This window comes from Eleginops maclovinus, chromosome 13 (genome assembly GCF_036324505.1).
Source record: "Eleginops maclovinus isolate JMC-PN-2008 ecotype Puerto Natales chromosome 13, JC_Emac_rtc_rv5, whole genome shotgun sequence".
In the NCBI taxonomy this organism is placed as follows: domain Eukaryota; kingdom Metazoa; phylum Chordata; class Actinopteri; order Perciformes; family Eleginopidae; genus Eleginops; species Eleginops maclovinus.
Genome location: NC_086361.1, coordinates 343,446 through 365,438, shown reverse-complemented (window position 1 = coordinate 365,438; position 21,993 = coordinate 343,446). Strand labels below are relative to the sequence as shown.

At 42.5% G+C, this 21,993-nt stretch overlaps 1 protein-coding gene across 1 annotated transcript; it reads left to right on the top strand.

The window, feature by feature from the left end:
- The first annotated feature begins 5,187 nt into the window (after positions 1–5,187).
- Positions 5,188–21,704, top strand: LOC134875191 (toll-like receptor 13). Its single transcript, XM_063899654.1, has 4 exons — positions 5,188–5,253; positions 19,996–20,113; positions 20,620–20,851; positions 21,570–21,704. Exons 1-4 carry the CDS (start codon positions 5,250–5,252, stop codon positions 21,702–21,704), a joined length of 489 nt encoding a protein of 162 aa, XP_063755724.1. The 5' UTR covers positions 5,188–5,249.
- Positions 21,705–21,993: the final 289 nt, after the last annotated feature.

Here is a 21,993-nt window from a genome sequence, read left to right as displayed (position 1 = left end):
TTAGTCTGTAGGCCAATGAAATTACTTTTATCATCATCGGAAAATACAGTCTTATTGAAACAATTACTTACTTATTTTCTGCACCAACTGGATCTCATACTGCTTCTGTTATTTTTGGATTTACTATACTGTATTGAAAACTCCCTCACCGTGAATTTAAAATATTTTCACCGACTGCTAGAACTATTTATGCTCATGTCATATTCTATTTTCTGTATAAGGTCTCTAACCATTTTGATAAACTCCTCATCTTTGAAAAGATCTGCAAAAAATGTCCAATAATCGTTTTTAAATGTAGTCCTATTTTCTGGGTTTAATGTAAGATGTATTACACAGTGATACATCTTACATCTGTAAATGGTATTTGCAAATCTATTCTGGATTTGCAAATACCATTTGGTTTGATTCATGAAAATTGGTTGAAATTTGGATTTCCGTCCCTCTCAATATCTATGAGGCGTTGGAATTTTAAAAATCTTGTAAAATAGTGTTCCATTAATTAATACTATATTTAGAAGGACATTATATTGCCATTATCAGGTGTCAGATTTAGATCCCCTCCCGTCAAAACAAGCTTGGTATGATTCCTTTCCTTATATTCAGAAAACACCTCTGTTTCTTCAAATAACATCAATTTGTTTTGGTTACTATAATTAAAGCCATAATCATTCACTAGGAATAAGGTGCCTTCAACATTTACCACCAAAATAAGCCAATGAACTTATCAGCCTTAAAAGTGACAACCTTCCCAGTACACTATTAGAGCCTGGCTGAACAACATTTTTTCCCCCATTGGTTCGACCAAAAGATGGCGTCAGTTAGCACCAGTGGTGGGCCGTCAGGGCCAGCAAGGCCTTCTCTGCTGGCCTAAACATCATCAGAATATAAATTAAATTTTGATATATTTTTTCCACAAATACGTATTAAATTATTCCCCATAGTCTATTCTCTTCATTTTATAGCGTTCGTCTTGGCTGCGCTGCTTCCAGCCTCAGAACGAGATTTGGAGGGCTGGCCTTTATGTTAGAGCTTTTATCCAATCATATTTCAGCCATAATGTGTTGCTAGGGTCAAAGAAATCTGCCCTTAGGCCTTCAGAATCAACAGTGCGGGCGGCTGTAGCTTAAAGTGAACGCAAACAAAATTGTGGCGTTAACCAATCAGATTTCGAGGTGGCGACAACGGGCCAGCTAGCAGGCGTACGCTAACGTTAGCACGTGCACATCTTCTGATTGGATACGCACTATTGAGAGGCAGAGCTAGGCAGTAGGCAGAGCCATACAGTCTATGGGCAAAGCTAGCAAACATAACTAGAACTTGAGCGAGCTAATTTGTGTAGATTTCTACAAGCTATTTTTTTCAACCCACAATGGCTGAAGGAGGAGAAGAGATCAATTTGGTCGAAGATATAATAACAACGCCATTTTCAAAACGAACTTTTCAAGTAAAGCTACACATCTTGAAAAGGGAACGACCAACTCCAACGCTAGCGAGCCTAGCACAGCAGGGAAACTACGAGCGGTACCCCTGGCTCACAGCCTCCGAGAGGCACTGCAAATTGTACTGCCGGGAATGCCTGGTATTTGCAACTGATCGATTTGGTGTTTGGAGCCACACTAAATTTGCAAACTTGAGTTGTCTAACCAAGGCAGCAACGAGACACCAAAGCACGGCTGGGCACTTGGAAGCACTGGTGCTTTTGAAAACCTTTGGGGACACCCGAGTGGATCTACAGCTCAACGAACAAGTGCCCAGGGAAACGGAGCTCCACAACGAAAGGGTGAACAAAAATAGGGAAATATTGAAAGACTGATTGATTGTGTCCTGTTTTTGGGTAAACAGGAACTTTCATTTAGGGGACACGATGAAAGCGCCGAGTCCAGAAACAGAGGAAACTAGGCTACGTGGAGCTTCTTTCTTGTCTTGCTGAGAACAGCACAGATTTGCATTACCACCTGCACACAAACAACATGTTTACTGGGACGTCAGGCAAAATACAAAACGACCTGATTTATGCTATTGCTGAAGTGATGGGAGAAGAGATCAAAATGAAGATTAAAAAAGCACCCTTTGTCGCTGTTATGGTGGACGAGACGTCAGATGTGGGTAATGTAGCACAGCTGGCACTTGTCCTGCGTTATGTGACGGACACAGGTGTCAAGGAGCGGTTTGTCAGATAATCTGATTAATTAAGTTAACTGTAAATGCTGATGTATTGATTATAAATGCTTCGGAAATATTAATATAACTCTGTTGTACTTGACTATGTTAAGGTGATGCAACGCCCGGTTATACTGCGTTTCTGTCTAAATGTATAGTTTCTAGAGCCATGGCGTCATAATGATGGTATTAAGAGGTGGAATAATTCAGGTAGGACTGTGTAGGACATCACTGAAGGCCTAGGTGTGAAATGCACGGCCCGCCACTGGTTAGCACAGATGTAGTTACCACTTACTTACATGCTAACCCAAGTCTAAACATTCATTAAAGCTCTCCTATTATCCTATATTTGAATAATATAACCGAAGGAAATCTGGATCAGCTCGTTTGTACCCCCGTTTTGCGGGTAGGGCGGAAAAGAGAAAGGGTTGTATTTTCTGACATTTTGTGAGTTACTTACACACCGGAAACAAATATTTATGTATAAAGACATCAAAAAGTGCATTTTGCATAATAGGGGACCTTTAAGACCAATACACAACATTCATTAACTACACTTTTACTGTGAACACAAAGATCTGCACGCTGAATACTTTGTAGTCAAAGTATTTGATCCCCTGCCAATTTAGTTAGTTTGCCCACTTACAAAGAAATGAACAGTCTGTACTTTAAATGGTAGGTTTATTTTAACAGTGAGAGACAGAATATAAAAAAAAAAAGAATCCAGAAATGTAGTTACAAAAAAAGATAAATTAATGTGCGTTTAATGGTGGGAAATAAGTATTTGTTACCCTTGCAAAACATGGCTTAGTTCTTGGTGGAGAAAGCCTTGTTGGACAGCACAGAGGTCAGATCCTTCTTTGTAGTTGGTCACCAGGTTTGCCCACATCTCAGGAGGGATTTTGGTCCTCTCCTCTCTGCAGATTCTCTCAAAATCCTTAATTTTTGGAGGCTGATGCTCGGTAACTGGAAGCTTCAGCTCCCTCCACAGATGTTCTATGGGATTAAGGTCCGGAGACTGGCTAGGCCCCTCCCTCACCTTAATGGGCTTCTTCTTTAGCCACTCCTTATTTGCTTGGCCGTATGTTTTGGGTCATTGTCGTGCTGGAAGACCTATCCATGTCCTATTTTCAATGTCCTGGCTGAGGGAAGGCTGTTATCAGCCAAAGTTTTATGGTACATGGCCCCCTCCATCCTCCCCTCGATGAGGTGAATTACCCGGTCCCCTTAGCAGAGAAACCCCCCCAAAGCCTCATGTTTCCACCTCCATGCTTGATACTGGGGATGGTGTTCTTGGGGTAATCATCAGCATTTCTCTTCCTCCAAACACGGCATGTGGAGTTGATGCCTAAGATCTTGATTTTGGTCTCATCTGACCACATTACCTTCTGATAAGCCTTTTTCTAGATCATTCAGAGGATCACTGGCAGACTTCAGATGGCCTGAACATGTGCTTTCTTGAGCAGGGGACCCTTGCGGGCGCTGCAGGATTTTAATCCATTACGGCGTAGTGTGTTACCAATAGTTTTCTTGGTGACTGTGGTCCCAGCTGCTTTCAGATCATTAACAAGTCCCTCCTGTGTAGTAGTTATTGGCTGACTCCTCACCTTTCTCATGATCATTGATGCCCCAAGAGGCCAGATCTTAGATCGTGGAGCCCCAGACCGAGACGCGATTGATGGTTATTTTGTGCTTCTAATAATCAAACCAGCTGCTTGCTGGTGGTCCTGTCTTCTATTTCAGCCTTGTGCTGGTCTACAATCTTGTCCCTGATGTCCTTAGATATTATTTCCACCATGATCACAAGACCTGTCTCTGGTCTGGCCCTCGGTGGAGAGGTTGTAATCTTATTTATTGACTGTGGACAGGTGTCTTTTATCCAGGGATAAAGAGTTGACATCAGGAGTACTTTCTTAAAGAGAGAGGAATCTTCATTTCTTTGTAAGTGGGTAAACTAACTAAATGTCAGGGGATCAAATACTTATTTCCTCCTCTGTATGCCCAGTATGGGCTCACATATGCAGTTAGGTGGTTTCTTCATCAGGCCTGGTCTTCCTCCATCAGGCCTGGTCCACCTCGCAGGGAAAGACATCAGTCCTCTCTGGCCATATCAACAGACAGGACGTCCATCATGCTGAGGTTTATCCTCAAAGTCTCTGAAGCTCTCTGAACATCCACACTGAATATGCAGTGCAATAAATACTTTAGAAAATAATAAATATAAAGTGTACTGTTAAGAGTGGCTTCGATTGACAATACTATTACTGTATTTTAATATTTCACATCTGAAAGTTTAATTTAAAAGAAGAATAGGCACCTTTCAATAAAGATTAGTCTTTTAATACATTTGATTGATTTGGTCTTTTTAATTGTTTAAACTAAAACTGGTAATTATCCTTTTAATACAGTCTGGTTAAAATGCTGTTACATTTGACTAGCTACCATCACATGTAACTTAGATTGACTTGAATTTATTAAAAGTATAATTTAAAGTGAAAGTTGTGCATACACTTTATAGCAAAAACATGTATGTGCGCGTCCAAAGTGTGTATTGTTCAGTAACAAGGTGTGCCCCCCTAAAGTGACATGTGTCCGGTCCTAGAGGCCCCCCAACGTATTCCAGCTATAGTTAAGCAACATCCTATGGCCCCATTTCCCTGAACAACATCCTCTATGCACCCCTTATGACGTCAGAGAGTAACTGTATTAACAGATTTAATACACCACAAAAGCAAAATGAAACTACGTTTTTTAAACCAAATCACGATTAACACAGCATAAAAAATGTGTCTGCCAGTGACAATTGGTCGCCCCGTCCGAAACATCCACTTCGGTACTTTCCGGCGATGACGTCATGAGCAGAAAAACAGCTCAGGGCAGCCACCATTGTTTGTATGCGTTGAAGCGTCCAGCCAACATTGATAACAATAGTACGGTGGCCCTGAGAGGCCAGGGCGCTGCAAATAAAAAAAAAAACGCTGCAAATAAAAAAGCCACAACGGAAGTGAATTACCGGGGACTATTATTGCCGATTCACATGCGTTTTTTATGCGAGAGAAGAAGGCAGGGGTATCTCCAGGAAACATCTCATGGGTAAGTTTATAATGTCACTGCCGTATTTATGACTTTAAATGACGTTGTTCTGTGTGTGGGAGCAGATTATGTGTATAGTGTATAATGTTAGTAGAACTTAGTTTTGACCAAAACTGCAGAAAGCTATTTTCAAGTTGTTTGCTTGTCTGTGATAACTGTAAGGTTACAGTTTGATTCTGCTCGATTTATCCGTGCAGCTTGAACCGTTTTAAATCTAGACTACTTTTATCTGCTAACATTAGCTTTTTATAAAAAAAACGGATCTTAGCTGCCCGGGACTTAAAGGTGATGCTAAGACACACAAGGTAAGCAGGGCCGTAGCCAGCATTTTGGAATAAGTGAGGTCCATGATGCGCGCGCAAAGCGCGCGCGGCGATTTAAAAAAAAAATATATATAAATATTTTAAATTATATTGTTTTTTAGATATACATTTATGTATATGTATAATATATATATATATATATTTTATGTATTTATTAAATTACAAGTCACACAAGAGTTTTATTGTTTAAATGTCTTTTAATTGTATAAACCAGCATTTTCCCCCCAAAAAATGTACTGTACTATATTTACATTTTTTTTTATAGCAATAGTACACCACCATGTTTTTAAAGAATATAGGGGGTAACTTTGAACTTGATGAACTGAATGATGAATGATTCCAAAATAAAAATAATATTCAAGTAGAAATAAATCATTGCAAATTACAGCCCCTAAAAGTACAAATGGCATCACCTAAAATCTCAACAATCAACTTTTTAATCAAATGCAAGCTGAATCCTCCTATGACCAGAGGCATCCCACCGTCGAAGGATATTCTCCCGGTCCACTTCCACTTTCTGATGCACATGCATCATCGCCAGGCCCGTCAGTCTGTCGTTTGACATGGTAGATCTAAGCCATGTCTTTAGTCTTCGCATGGCTGAGAATGACCTCTCACAGGCACAAATTGTCACTGGCAAGGTTAAGAAAATCTTCAACGTACATTTTATGTTAGGGAAGAATGACAGGTTGTGTTTTTGTAGAACTTCTAGGGCAAAAGAAGGAAGGGGGCCATCTTCAAATTTATGTCTCCAGCGCTCAATTTCCTGTCTGGCAGTGTCTTGGTCAGGGAGGTCTTCGTGGTACCACCGAAGCATCTCATCCTCTCGTGCTGGTGTTAAATATTTCAAGGATGATGGCACCAAGTATGATGCAAGGATAGGGGGCTTATTATTCTTGGCAAATCTCCCAACTGAGCTGTGATGTGGTCCAAGAAGGGGTAGAAGAGATTTATCCTGTAATGGTCCTCCACTGATTCTGTGGTCACGTTTGCTCTGTATGTTTGTCTCACAGATACCCTCCGCTTGGCTGGGACAACACCTATTGAATTAGCCAATGCAGTGGCTTTCTCAAAGCACAACCTGGAACCTTTGTCCTCTCTTTGGTTGGCGATGACCTGCCGCATGTTTCTTGCTTCCTCATAGGCTGTGAGGATGTCCAAATTTGTAGTCTGCAGCAGTTTGGTTAAAGGATGTATGTATCCAAGTATTTCATTTACCATCACAGCTGTAATTATGGTCTCAAATGATTCCATGCTGTGCCTGAGGGTGGCAGCCTTTGCAGAAACAGAAGGTTTTTCAACCCCCATTTTTTCCAACACAGAATGCACCGCTGTGAACTTCTCCACAAATGCGCTGAGGGTGGTTGATCTGCTGCTCCATCTTGTGTCACTCATGAGTGGGATTCCTGATTTTTTTGTTGTTTGACCTTCTTTACTGGTTTCTGCCTCCAAAGCACCTTTTCTGGCACTAGATCCTGAAAAGAACACTGCAATTTCCTCAATAATAGACATTGTATTCCTCACTATAGGCAGATCTGAACAGCCATGCACTACAACTAAATTAAGTGCATGGCTCCTGCAGTGGGTGCACATTGCCCTGGGATGAACATCACTGATTCTTTTTTGGACTCCACTCACATGGCCACTCATTGTAGATGCCCCATCATATCCTTGGCCCCTTAAATACTCAGTGTGAAGTCCCCATTCAGTCAGCTGTCGAAGAATTACTGTGGCTATTGTCTTCGCATCTTGCTGAGTCAAAGGGCAGAATCCAAGAAAGTCCTCTCTTATTTCAGAACTCTCTCCCTCCCCACTCACATACCGAACGCAGAGTGATAGTTGCTCAATTCCACTGATATCCATTGACTCATCAGCTAAAACAGTGAAGAACTTCGCTGTTTTGATATTGTTGATAAGAGTCTCCCTTATGTCCTCTGCACAGCATGCAATGAGATCATTCTGAATTTGTGGGGATATGTATTTTGCATTCTTGGCTGCAGTCTCCAGATGTTGCTTGAGTGTAGTGTCAAACTGTGCTTTCCAGTTAACAAAATAGTTAAAATTTCCATTTTCACTGGATCCCTCCCAGTTCCCCCGGAAAGGCACATTTCTTTTCCCTAAACATACAATACTGTCTATGATGGAGAGCAAAGCCTTGCGGTTAGCCATGACCTTGTCATCATATTGCTTGCTGATAACAGATTTAATATCTTTCTTTTGGCCTTGTGTGATCAACATGAAATTTTCAGCCAATTCGGTGGCTCTCTGGTGTCCCTCTGAATGGCTATGCCTTGGGATCACGCCTCTTTTATCACCAACTGCATTTTTCCAGTCAGTAAAGCCCTTTGTAAGGAAGCTAAAGTTTTTTCCTTTTACTTTATTAAAGCAGAGGCAAGTGGCACAATAAGCTGCATCCTCAGATGGCGAGTAGCTCAGCCATTCATAATTTTTCTCCCACTGGGGATTGTACCTCAGCTGTTTTCCTCCCAAGGTACGTTTGGGATAGCTTTATCTCTGTGGTGCTAACCACCGATTTTGGAGTACACTTTTTTTCTCATCATCTGTAAGGGCATCACCATTAATAACTTTGTTTTTTACCCTAACCGGATCAAAGGGATGCTGAGGGCATGAACTTCCAATTTCTTCTCCCCCTATGTCCATGTTTCCCTGCTCCCTGCTGTATTCATTCTCTGCGCTTCTCTGCCCTCCCTCCTCCACTGTGTGCCTCTGCGCTTCATCATCCTCTGCGCTTCTCTGCCCTCCCTCCTCCACTGTGTGCCTCTGCGCTTCATCATCCTCTGCGCTTCTCTGCCCTCCCTCCTCCACTGTGTGCCTCTGCGCTTCATCATCCTCTGCGCTTCTCTGCCCTCCCTCCTCCACTGTGTGCCTCTGCGCTTCATCATCCTCTGTGTGCCTCTCTCCTTCCATCTCTGAATGACTCTCTTCTCTGTGCTCCAGCTTACTTTCCCTATTCTCTCTTTCATCCTCCTTGCTTTCCTGTTTACTATCTCCATCTCTGTCCTTTTCTTTCTTTTTCTTTGACAGAAATGCATCCATTGTGTTTTGTTTTAATCTCTTGGACATGGTTGGACTGCTCTTTGTGACTTGTTTTCTGTGGAATGGGTATATTAAAATTAATATGAGCTGAAAACGTGCTAGATTAACTGAACATTAATATCTAAAGGTGCCCCCTCCAAATTTAACCCATAGCCTAACCCAATAAAGTCAAAAAGACTAGATGCTTATTAATCTACCTGAAAAGGAAGCTTTGGCTGATCCTACAGTATGGGTCTAATGCCAAAGTAGCCAACAAATGAGCTAAAATATCCGTTGAAGTCGTGGACAGTCCCAAAACGGATATTTAAAACGGATATTTTGCTCATTTGGACACTATTTTAACGGTACAGGGTAAAATAGTAGCCTACTTTCACTTACCAAATGGTTTCTTGACGTTGACACAGGCTAGAAGTTACTGTCGTTACTGCTATTATTCACACACCGACTTCATGTCGGCTGAACATTCTTATCCTCGCGTCGCAAGCGCGCTTTGTGTTATTTTTTTTCTTAGTTCTGCACAAGTAAACGCAAAAAGCCGAAAGTGCACACAGGAAACCGAAAACAAAGCCCATGGATGTTAACCACAATCTGCAAAGCACGTTTCACAGAGGTTTAATGAGAGGTTTTTAATGTTTGATTCAGTTGGGCATTTTTGACGTTCAAAAAAAAAAAAAAAAAAAAAAAACCTCGGATGAAATAAGCGAGGTCCGGACCTCCCTTACCTCTAATGTGGCTACGGCCATGCATAGACGTCGATCTCCGAGACGCAAGAAGAAATCAAAAATATATCTTTACTAAGGAAAATGACAAAAATAGTAACGCACAGTGACTTGGATAAGTAACATTAATCTGATTACTGGTTTGGAAATAGTAACACGTTAGATTACTCGTTACTGAAAAAAGTGGTCAGATTAGAGTACCGACATCACTGTTTGTCACTCTACTCCAATAGTCTCCTTCAGGCACGCCACCTCGGTTGCCACATTCTCTCTTCCCTTTAGAATGGCTGTGTTTTTATTGTGATTCGAGTCCTTGCTCCAGAAGTTTCCTTAACAAACTGAACCCTCAAGCCACTGGGAAATGTCCCGGTGTTCCAGTTTAACTGGATTCCGGTTCAACTGGTTGAGTTTGTTTACGTTTTCCACTCATTGAGCGTCATATGACGCTGTATGGGCCGAATCATATGTGGTTGCCAGGTTCGTCATTTTCACGTAACTTGTGTGTCTGAAGTGTGACCAGACAATATATAAAAAAAAAAAACTTGCCCAAAAAACGTTGACATCACTTCATGTAAATGTGCATGTGGAGATCACCTACAGACAACAACAGAAAATACGCTGGCCAAAAAATAAAAATGAAAATAAACAATATATATTCATACTCTAGCGACAGGATTCGAAACCGTACATTTGGGTAATATATATATCAACCATGAATGTTACTCATTACGCCACCGACCGGCTCAAGCAACGCCCTGCTTGAACCATCTAAGTGTTGTCAGTTCTTGTCAGCTGTTAACAATCACCGTTTGACATGGATGAAATAAACCCCACCATGTTAACTGGTGATATTCACAATATGACACAGGCAGACGCTGCCAACGCAAGCCTCAAAAACGAATTCAAAAGCCATGTGTTATGGACAAAACACTAACTTGGCCTCAAAGGATATTTCTTTGGTTTTTTTGGCTAAAAAAGTGCATATAGTGACCATTACAAAGCACACATCTAACGCTATGAAAATAGCCGCTGTGAGATACAAACCCAGTCATGCTTTCAAAAGGTATTAATCCACTGCCTTACCACTAATGGCCTGAGCTACTGTTCAGACTTTGAAGCAACAAGCTGAATATTTATTATTGACTATTTACTTGTAGCTGTTCCCAATTGAGCAAAACTGTCACAATTGGCTACAACTTCATCACTGGATGAATAGAGGCATGGTTCAGCAAGGGATTTTTTTAATTGTTTGGCCGTCAAATACATGCAGGACAGTAATCGTTGTCCACAGGTGGTTCCCCCACACAAAGGCTGTGATACCAGCTTTTACAAAGCTTACAAAACATTACAGTAATCAACTTCAAGTGCTCCAAACTTGTCTTACCCATTGGTCATGGGTGTCATGTTCGCCACACACCCGACATAGCTCCGACAAATCATCTGATTACAGATAGCCATGTTATTGGCTGAATAAATAGCACTTACATAACAACTGAAAACAAAGTAGAAACCAACCCGTTTCCTTGATGAGCTGTTGCGCTATGTCCATTTGCAGATGGCTGATCCCCTGCTCATCAGCCACCAGTTTCATCAACAATCGACAAAATAAGTCTATAATTACGAGTTTCCAGAGTGTCTGCTTGTATTTCTTGTGCTTGTGGAAATGTAGGGCTGGACTGAGGAGGGGATGGGGACTGAGGTGGGGATGGGGACTGAGGTGAGGATGGGTCAGTCATTGCGGATGGGGAACCAGTTTGCTATTTGTGCGGCAAACGTGGTGTTGGCTCTATGGCCGAGTTGGTCTATACTTTATGCAAGGTCTTGCCCTTCTTTGACATTATGTCAGCACTTTTTCCATCCATGCTGACGATTATAAATGGCCCGTCTAAACACCTATATATATATATATATATATATATATATATATATATCCTTTGCCACCTAATTTGCTAATTGACTTCATCCAGTGATCAATTTCAATGTCATTGTTACTGTTTTTCCCAATTGTTGGGAACAGCTACAAGTAAATAGTAAATAATAAATATTCAGCTTGTTGCTTCAACGTCTGAACAGTAGCTCAGGCCATTAGCGGTAAGGCAGTGGAATAATACCTTTTGAAAGCATGACTGGGTTCGTATCTCACAGCGGCTATTTTCATAGCGATTGATATGTGCTTTGTAATGGTCACTATATGCATTTTTTAGGCAAAAAAACAAAGCGATATCCTTTCAGATGGCCATGCTAGTGTTTTGTCCATAAGACATGGCTTTTGTATTCGTTTTTGAGGCTTGCGTTGGCAGCGTCTGCCTGTGTCATATTGTGAATATCACCAGTTAACATGGGTGGGGTTTATTTCATCGATGTCAAACGGTGATTGTAAAGCTGACAAGAGCTGACAACACTTAGATGGTTCAAGCAGGGCGTTGTTTGAGCCGGTCAGTGGTGTAATGAGTAACATTCATGGTTGATATATATATTACCCAAATGTACGGGTTTGAATCCTGTCGCTAGAGTATGAATATTGTTTATTTTCATTTTTATTTTTTGGCCAGCGTATTTTCTGTTGTTGTCTGTAGGTGATCTCGACATGTGCATTTTACATGAACTGGTGATGTTAACGTTTTTTCGCCGAGGTTTTCTAAGTGGTCTGGTCACACTTCAGACACACAAGTTACGTGAAAATTACGAACCTGGCAACCACAACATCTGGCGGAAAAGGTAAACAAACTCAACCAGTTAAACCGGAATCCAGTTAAACTGGAACACCGGTACTCCTGATGGCCAGCCGCCTCTGCTTGGGTGTAAGCAGTAATGTATCGATTATTTTCATGTCAAAAAAGGTCAAGCCTTAGTGAAGTCACAAGTCATTTGTGTTTTAAAGGTCCCCAGCACTTTTTGCTGTCTTTTATACATAAATATGTGTCCCCAGCAGTGTTGCCACAGTTACCTTGAAAATGTTGTCTGATTACTGATTACTCCTTTAAAAAGTACCTTAGTTACTTTACCGATTACTTGGTTTTAAAAATAACTAAGTTAGATTACAAATTACTTTATTAGTTACCTTCAGCAGCTGCCGACACCCCCCCCCCCCCCTCTTAATTGTCACATAGACGTCACTCCCCGAGACGCAAGAAGAAAGAAAAAATACGCGTTACCGATATCACTGGTCCCCGGTGTGTAAGTGTAGCATGGTACAGAGTGAAGTTATGCTCCACTACACATTTAATTTGAAAGTCTTTTATTTTGTTCTGCAAAGGGCAAAAATATGTATTTTATCATCAGTTTGCCACACACAAACACACGCACACGCACACACACACACACACACACACACACACACACACACACACACACACACACACACACACACACACACACACACACACACACACACACACACACACACACACACACTGTGTTGTTGTTCTCTGAACGTATTCACTATACTAACACTGAAACAATTATGAACATCTGCACCAACATCCAAACAATAATCATGTCTGTTGCATTGCTATTCCAGACCAGTTTCATCTTGTACATTAAATATCAATTTGTTGCTCCAATACACAGTCAGCCAATCATGTCTACCAAACCAAATTAACCAAATCAACACGAGCAGTCCGGACTCTTTACGGCTCATAGTTCTACTCTCCAGCCTCACGCTCGCTCGCGGTAACGAGGCAACCAGTGCTAACTACTAGCACTGGTAGTTATGTTCAGTACGTTACGTTGGCTGAACAAGTAACATACATAAACAATACTACATAAAGTCCAACAGGGATCATAAACTCACACATAACATGTTCACCCATCAATTACACAATTCCAACTCTCCCTTCTTACCTAAAAAGAGCAAAAATATATATTTTATATCGCCACACACACACACACACACACACACACACACACACACACACACACACACACACACACACACACACACACACACACACACACACACAACACAGTAACACAGTAAATTCACTCAAGTGTGTGTTTTCGTTCTCTGAACGTATTCACACGAGACTTTGTCCCTGAACACAGTGTAGGGAACTCTGCTGGTTGGAGTTAGACACTACATACTGCTAGATAACACTACATTTTTCAAGCAATAAACCAACCATCCCTTATCAGAAAACACACAGACAATTTTCACCACACTCTGAACATGAGCTGTACTAAATGCAAATGATGTTAAACATGTAATTAATAATAATGTAGGTATATCAGCCCACTGATGGCTCTGTTATGCCACATAAGCAGACTCACAAAGTGTCAGAAAATACAACCATCTCTCTTTTCCTCCTTACTCACATCTAAAAACGGGGTGCAAACGAGCTGATCCAGATTTGCCGTTCTTATGACGTTAAAAGGGAAATGTGGGCTGGCTTTACATTGAACTCCTGGCAACGTCCCGCCCACGTGACACGTCCGAACCTATCGTCCCCCATATACAGTCGGTGAGCTAAATCCCCCCCAGCCGTGTGTGTGTGTGTGTGTGTGTGTGTGTTTGTGTGTGTGTGTGTGTGTGTGTGTGTGTGTGTGTGTGTGTGTGTGTGTGTGTGTGTGTGTGTGTGTGTTCAGCAGGATGTCTGCAGGAGGGACTTAGAGTAAAGTTGTTATACGGTTTATAATACATATAATGTCACTGTTCTAGCGGTAAACACTGAAGAAAGAACAAGCTATGCAGGGGCTGCAGGGCTTTTCTGTCTGTGGCGGAACAGCCAGCATAGCAAACTTAGATGCAGTATGTGAGCATGCTCTCGATGGTGTTTAAAGGACACCAGCAGCTTTTCCTTCAATTGATCTTTTGTAGCACCCTCAGGAAGTGTAGTCGCTGCTGCTCTGTAGGGGCCTATTTTCACTGTTTAAGGACGGTCTGAGAGGACATATATTGATGATGGTGTTAAATGCTGAGCTATAATCAACAAAAAGCATCCTGACATAGTTACCCCAAACTTCTGTTTGCTCCAGTAAACTAATAAGGGTCGAGGGAGGGTGGGAGGCTGGTTTTGATGTAGTCAGCTATGAGTCTTTCAAAACATTTCATAACTGCTGAAGTTAATGCTATGGGCCTGTAGTCGTTACGCCTATTGACTGGTGTCTTTTTGGGGACAGGAATTATTATAGCTGACTTCAGACAGGATGGAATGCTAGCTTGTGTCAAGGACAGGATGAATATTCGGGTGAGGACCCCTGAGAGCTGGTCTGCAAGCTTTAAGTACTTTACCGAGTACTCCATCAGCTCCTGCAGCTTTTCCAGGATTCACTGACCTCAGCGTCCGCTCCACCGGATGTTCTTGAAGAGTGGGTGGGGGTATGGTGGTGTAACGTGGTGGGATCTGCTGGCATCAAACCAGGCAGAGAAATGGTTTAGTTCCTCTGCGAGGGAGGCTTCAGCTCTGACATTCATAGATGAGTTTGTCCTTGTAGAATAATATTCTCAACTCTAAAGTTGTTTTATTCCTTTAATTAGTCATTGTTTCGAAAAAAAATTAATGTTACAATTGACTTTGATGAAGTAAAAACACACACACCTAAAGGGTTCTTCTTCTATTCAAGCATTTTCAAGGTTTCAAGGTTTTATTTGTCATATGCACAGCATATACAACGTATATGTTGGCAATGAAAATCTTATATCCCATGCTCCTCCAACAACTCAACATACATGGTGCAAATAAGATAAATAAAATAGTGCAAAAAGAGAGAAGAATATTTACAATAACAACAATAAAGATTTGAGGATGTGAAATATATACATATGTGGAATACATTTAGAGTATTTAAATACTTTACACTGTTGAATGAGGAGGTATGGACAGATGCATATATTACGTATAAACAGATGTATATGGCAGATATGTATAATATATAGATATGTATACTATAAACAGATATGTATGGCAGATGTGTATAATATATAGATATGTGTACTATAAACAGATATGTATGGCAGATGTGTATAATATATATATATATATATATATATATATGTATGTGTGTACTATAAAAAGATGTGAGTAGACATTCACACAGCTCAGGAGTTCAGTAGTCTTATAGCCTGTGGTATAAAACTGTCTCTGAGTCTGGTGGTCTTGGTCCGGATGCTGCGGTACCGTCTGCCAGACGGCAGCAGACAGAACAGATTGTTGCTGGGGTGATGGGGGTCCTTTAATATCCTACCGGCCTTCTTCCTACACCGCTGGGTGTAGAGGTCCTCCATGGATGGCAGCTCCGTCCTGGTGATGTGCTGAGCAGTTTTCACCACCCTCTGTAGAGTCTTACGGTTGAGGGCGGTGCAACTGCCATACCAGGCGGTGATGCAGCCAGTCAGGATACTCTCGATGGTGCACCTGTAGAAGTTGCAGAGTATCCTGGAGTCCATGTTGAACTTCCGCAGCCTGCGGAGGAAGAAGAGCCGCTGTCGAGCCGTCTTGGATATGACCCTGGTGTGATGTGTCCATGTCAGGTCCTCACTGATGTTTACCCCGAGGAACCTGAAGCTGCTGACTCTCTCCACAGGAGTCCCGTCGATGGTGATGGGTGTGTGTGCCTCTCTCTGCCTCTTCCTGTAGTCCACAATCAGCTCCTTTGTTTTGCTGACGTTGAGATGGAGGTTGTTGTCCTGGCACCAAGATGTCAGGGCTCTGACCTCCTCTCTGTACGCCGTCTCGTCGCCGTCTGTGATCAGGCCGATGACGGTCGTGTCGTCAGCAAACTTGATGATGGTGTTGGAGCTGTGTGTGGCCACGCAGTCGTGCGTGAACAGGGAGTAGAGGAGAGGGCTGAGCACACAACCCTGAGGGGCTCCGGTGTTGAGGGTCAAGGTGGAGGATGTGATGTTCCCCATCCGCACTGCCTGGGATCTGCCCGTCAGGAAGCGAATGATCCAGTCACAGAGGGCGCTGTTGAGCCCAAGGTCCCTGAGCTTAATGATGAGCTTGGAGGGCACAATGGTGTTGAATGCTGAACTGTAGTCAATGAACAGCATTCTCACATAAGTGTTCCTCTGGTCCAGGTGGGAGAGGGCAGTGTGGAGGGTGAGGGAGATGGCATCATCCGTGGACCTGTTTGCTCTGTAGGCAAACTGCAGGGGGTCCAGTGAGTCAGGGAGGGAGGAGGTGATAAAAGTTTTGACTAACCGCTCAAAGCACTTCATGATGATGGAGGTGAGTGCAACTGGGCGGTAGTCATTGAGGCAGATGGGTTTTGTCTTTTTGGGGACAGGGACAATGATGGACTCTTTAAAACATGTGGGGACTACAGACTGGAGCAGTGACCTATTGAAAATGTCTGTGAACACATCTGCCAGCTGAACTGCACACACCTTGAGAGCACGGCCAGGGATGCCATCAGGTCCTGGAGCCCTGTGTGCGTTGATCCTTTTCAGAGATCTACACACATCTGCACTGGTTAAAACCAGTGAGCAGGGATCCTGGGCCTTTTGTGCCTCCACAGCCGGGGGCCTCTCAAAGCGTGCATAAAATGTGTTCAGTTCATCTGGGAGAGATGCAGACACTTCCTCAGCACCACTCGTTGTCCTTTTGTAGTCTGTTATTGTTTTTAGTCCAGACCACATATTTCTGGCGTTGGAGCCCTTGTAGTTCGACTCCACCTTGTCCCTGTATTGTCTTTTCGCATTGCTAATAGCTCTCCGGAGTGCATACCTGGAATTCCTGTACTCATCCAAATCACCGCCGCTGTGCGCGATGGCCCGTGCTTTAAGTTTAGCTCGGACCTCGCCGTTTATCCAGGGCTTCTCATTTGGGAATGTCCGTACAGTAATCCGCGGCACGACGTCATCGATGCATTTGCCGATGTAGCAAATGACCGCGTCAGTGTGTGTGTTTATATCGTCCTCCTCAAACACACACCACTCCGTGATGCCAAAGCAGTGGCGCAGAGCAGAGTCAGACTGCTCGGACCAACGCTGCACTGTCCTTGTCACAGGTCGGTCCCTCTTCAGTCTCTGCCGGTAAACGGGGAGCAGAAGAAGAGATATGTGGTCTGACTTGCCGAAGGGGGGGCGGGGGAGGGCTTTATATCCATGCCGGAAAGGAGTGTAGGCTAAACATGGTCCAGTGTATTTCCACCGCGCGTGGGGCAGCTGACGTGCTGATAGTATTTCTGCAGGACTTTCTTCATGTTGGCTCTGTTAAAATCCCCGGCCACAATAAATGCGGCCTCTGGCCGACAAGTCTCTGTCCTGTCGATAATCCCATACAGCTCCTCCAGCGCTGTGTTGTTGTTAGCGTGCGGCGGAACATACACTGCTGTTAGAACAACAGATGTGAACTCCCTCGGCAGATAAAAAGGCCGGCATCCGATCATGATGTGCTCTAGGCTGGGAGAACAGTCCGAAGAAATGATCTCCACATCTGAGCACCAGTTGTTGTTAATCATGAAGCAGACACCTCCTCCCTTGCTCTTCCCTGAGTTTATTGTCCGGTCCTGGCGATGAATGGAGAATCCGTGTGGAGCAATGGCGGCGTCCGGTATCGTGGGGTCGAGCCAAGTCTCCGTGAAAACCAAAACATTACAGGTCTTAATGTCCCGTTGAAATGCCACCCTGCTTCACAGCAAGTAACAGGCCTTGCCAGTCTAATGACAGCGCTTTTTCTAACGATCTGATACCAGACTACATCAACACTTTGAGCGGACAACAGGTGAGTTTGTTGTTGTTTCTGGTGAAAAATCCAAAATTAGAAAATCCTCAGCATAGCCACTGCGAAATATTCCTGGCAAAAGTGACAAGATCTTTTTTTGTCTCTGTAGGAAATATATATTTTTTTGTACTTATATGTACTTGTAAAACCTTTGCTGTATTTGTGTCTGAAACACAAATATTAGCAAACAAAATGCAATTGTTTTTAGATGGTCTTTTGTATTTGTAAACCACACTGTGTTTGTTAGTGAATCATAGGGCATCATTTATTAAAAAGAACCAACACCTTAGCAATTTGACCAAAACGTTAAACCTGCACTGGCGTAGGTTGATGTTATATGTTACTTAAGGAGATCTTTATGTTTCATGTATGAACTATAGTGGGAAAGTGCTTTTATGAGTTCATACATCATTGTTTCTATCCAACCAACAACAGTGGATGTAGTTTATACCAGAAGAGGATTTAATGTTGTATTTTCGAACTAATATTCTTTCTCCCTGAAATTAATTTGATGTAACATTTCTTATATTGCATTATAAAATAATGAAATATATGTATTGATACTGTAATTAGATTACAGCTGTAATATGTTGCTTTTTTTTACTTAACTATGTGTGAGGAACTGTAGGACTAAGAATATCCTTATCACACACCTCCAACCAGGGGACATTGAAACAGCATAAACTACATCTGCCATGCTCCGTTTTGGCAGCAGGTTACACAACGAATGAAAATGGATTGTTTTAATTAATGAAGGAGATGAACACATAAAGCTAAAAACCACAGTAAGGTGAAACATTGGTTTCACTGGCTTCCTCAAACATGCAGCATTGGTTGTGATGTCCCTCCCAGATTTAAAATCCTTAACCCTAGCAACATGTCCCTTCGACTTTAACCTTAGAAAATCAATGTGGTTTGTTGAAGATGCAGTGAAAACTGCCTCAACCCTTGAAAAGAGATCCCATTCATTACATTAATTACATTTGTATAGTTTTTATTTAATGCCTCCATTTAGTCTAGGTGTTTATCCTTTGTCCTCCCGGCAAAATATAAATGCATTACAAAAAAATATACTTAATGGAAATAATATAGAAAAACAAAAAGCATATAGATGGTGTTTTCTTGCGAAATAATATTTACTTTGTGATCTCAAAATGACAATCATTTGTGTTTTCTGTCAAAGATTCTTGTCGGAAGAGAACATATGGATATATATAGCACTGTTGTTGTCAACAGGATGTGGCAGTGAGCCACACGGCCATGCAAGTCCTCAGGTGCTGATCAGGAGAGATAAACATTCGGACGTGTTGATTTATAGACTGCCGGGGCCAGGGAGACAACCAAACATTAGTGAATTACACTGAAACTCACCCAAGTGGTTACAAAGGCCATATTTACATGTTATCTTGACAAATGTTGAGTTAGAGAAACTCAGCTGGCAGGTAAGATGAGTATGGTGACCAGTTGCCAACAAGCCACATGTGGGACAGATATTTAGATATAATGTCTGTCTAACCCTTCAAAATAAACATTTCCATTGAAACTATTAGCTTATAAATAGTAATAACACTAAACTATGACCTAATTGTTTGCACAAACTATGCAAGTTAAAACTTAAATATATTTGGTATGAAGGGAATTTTATTCCAGCAAACAATCGTCCGTAAAGTCTCGAAACATGGGCAGAGCTGCTTACTGCCACAGTCTGCTGACCTGTTTGACTGAGAGCTGCACAGTGTATTTTTATTTCACATGGAATGTATCCATAGATGGATATTGTATTTAAGTGATCACTCTGTTGGATGCATGCTTATGATCGGACACCTGGTCACTAATTCTATTTTCAGCAAATTGAAAAGAAGAGAGATATCCATGCAGAGGTCAGGGTCTCTAAGGCTTTTTAATGTTCTGGAAGCCTGTGAAAATGGTCATAATGTGCAGTGGAGAATATCACCAGTGTGTCTGAACTCTCCACAGGGAAGCCAATCATAGAGAACATTACAGACGCCATCTATGGCAGCAGGAAGACCATCTGTGTGATCACCAGGCGCTACCTGCAGAGCGAGTGGTGCTCCAGAGAGATCCAGATGGCCAGGTAATGGCAGCGTCTTTCATTATTTCTTCTGTCTTCAAAGATGTCCAATAATAGAGCAAAATAGATGTGTGCAGAGGATGGACAGGCTGACACAGAGACTTCTCCTCAATATAAAACAAAATCAAATCAAATGGAAGGCGTGTTTTACAGTGACTCAGAGAGAGAGCTTGCTTTAAAGACTTCCAGTAACTAGCACTTCTATCAACTAAGTGATTTCAGTGGACTGAACATCCACGAAGAATAGCACATTAGGCGAATAGTATTAGTCTGTCCAAAACTGTGCCAATCAGCCAAGCCATTTTTTGACTATTGTCCACGTAGGCTCATGAATGCTTCCGGCAGTTTCTATGTGCTGGGGACCCTACTATACATTTCTAACATAAATGTTTGTCGATTCAACATTCCCGTGTTCACAAAGCTAGTAACTATATTCTAAGTCGTAAAATACAAATGCTGCCATCTCAGGTGGATGAGCTTGTAGTCTGATGTTTGGTGTGTTGTTGCAGCTTCCGTCTGTTTGACGAGCAGAAGGACGTGTTGATCCTGCTGTTTCTGGAGGACATCCCGGCCCACCAGCTGTCTCCATACTACCGCATGAGAAAGCTGCTGAAGAGACGCAGCTACCTGAGCTGGCCGCAGGCCGGACAACACACCGGAGTCTTCTGGCAGAATGTGAGGAGAGCCCTGGAGGCGGGGGACGCTGCCACCGACACCACCAACCTGCTCACTGGACCAGCAGTACACTGACCATCTGGACCCGTGAGGTCACTGACAGGTCATCCTAATGGACTCTGCAACTTTACAACACACTGCATCCTCTCAGCTGGTATCAGAATGTCCATATTGTTTCTTGACCTTTTTGTTATTGTAGCTGTCACCTGGCTGAGTATTTTAACACTAGAACCACCAAGGGTCTCTGTATACCTAAAACCGCCAGTGGGTAAATTTTACCCGCTACTAGAATGCATGGATATCCAAGGTACAATGCTCTTTATTTATCATACTAGAACACAGGGTTCTAGTCTTTAATACAATTGTGAAATAGATGTATATGTAATACTGGCTCTACACAAGGCTGGCCTAAATTTTCGATCAGAAAGATTGCAGCAATCCAGGGGGTGTTCTTAACCAAACTTTATTGTTCCACTTGAGATGGAGTGGTACAGTTGTGTTGTTCTTTTGTGTGCGTGTGCGTGTGTGTGTGTGTGTGTGTGTGTGTGTGTGTGTGTGTGTGTGTGTGTGTGTGTGTGTGTGTGTGTGTGTGTGTGTGTGTGTGTGTGTGTGTGTGGGTGTGGGTGTGTGTGTGTGTGTGGTTATTATGGATTCGTATACACCCGATCGCAGATCACACAGCAACCCGTTCACTCGCTACCAGTCTGTATATGTCCGGGAGCGCGTTGCGCGTGACGATTAACGTCATAGTCTGAGGGATGCGTTCAATTACTGTCTCTGTCAGCCCGGGGGGCGTCCCAAAGCAGGGAAGTTTGCACAAAAAGGATGGGACGGCTTCACTTTCCGCGAAGGCTCTGGATCGCTGTCAGATGACCCGTCAGCGGCCGAAACAAACCCAGGACACATCACTCAGTCCTGACGCCTCCCCACCATCAGACGCTTCTTCACTCAGACGGTTTAGCAGCGCTAATGCCTCCTGTACATTCAGGAGTCTCTTTCTTTTGTCCATTTTAAACGTCTTTCTACAAAATATGACCGGCTCTATAAGGAACAGCAGTACACAATATGCAATGCTATAGCAACACGTCATGTTTATCTTTACACGCGAAATAAATAGCCCGAAAATCACTGCATTTTCTATAGGGGGTAAATATTACCTGCTGGCGGTGATAGGTATAAATGGCCATTTTTTTCAATCTGACTTCATA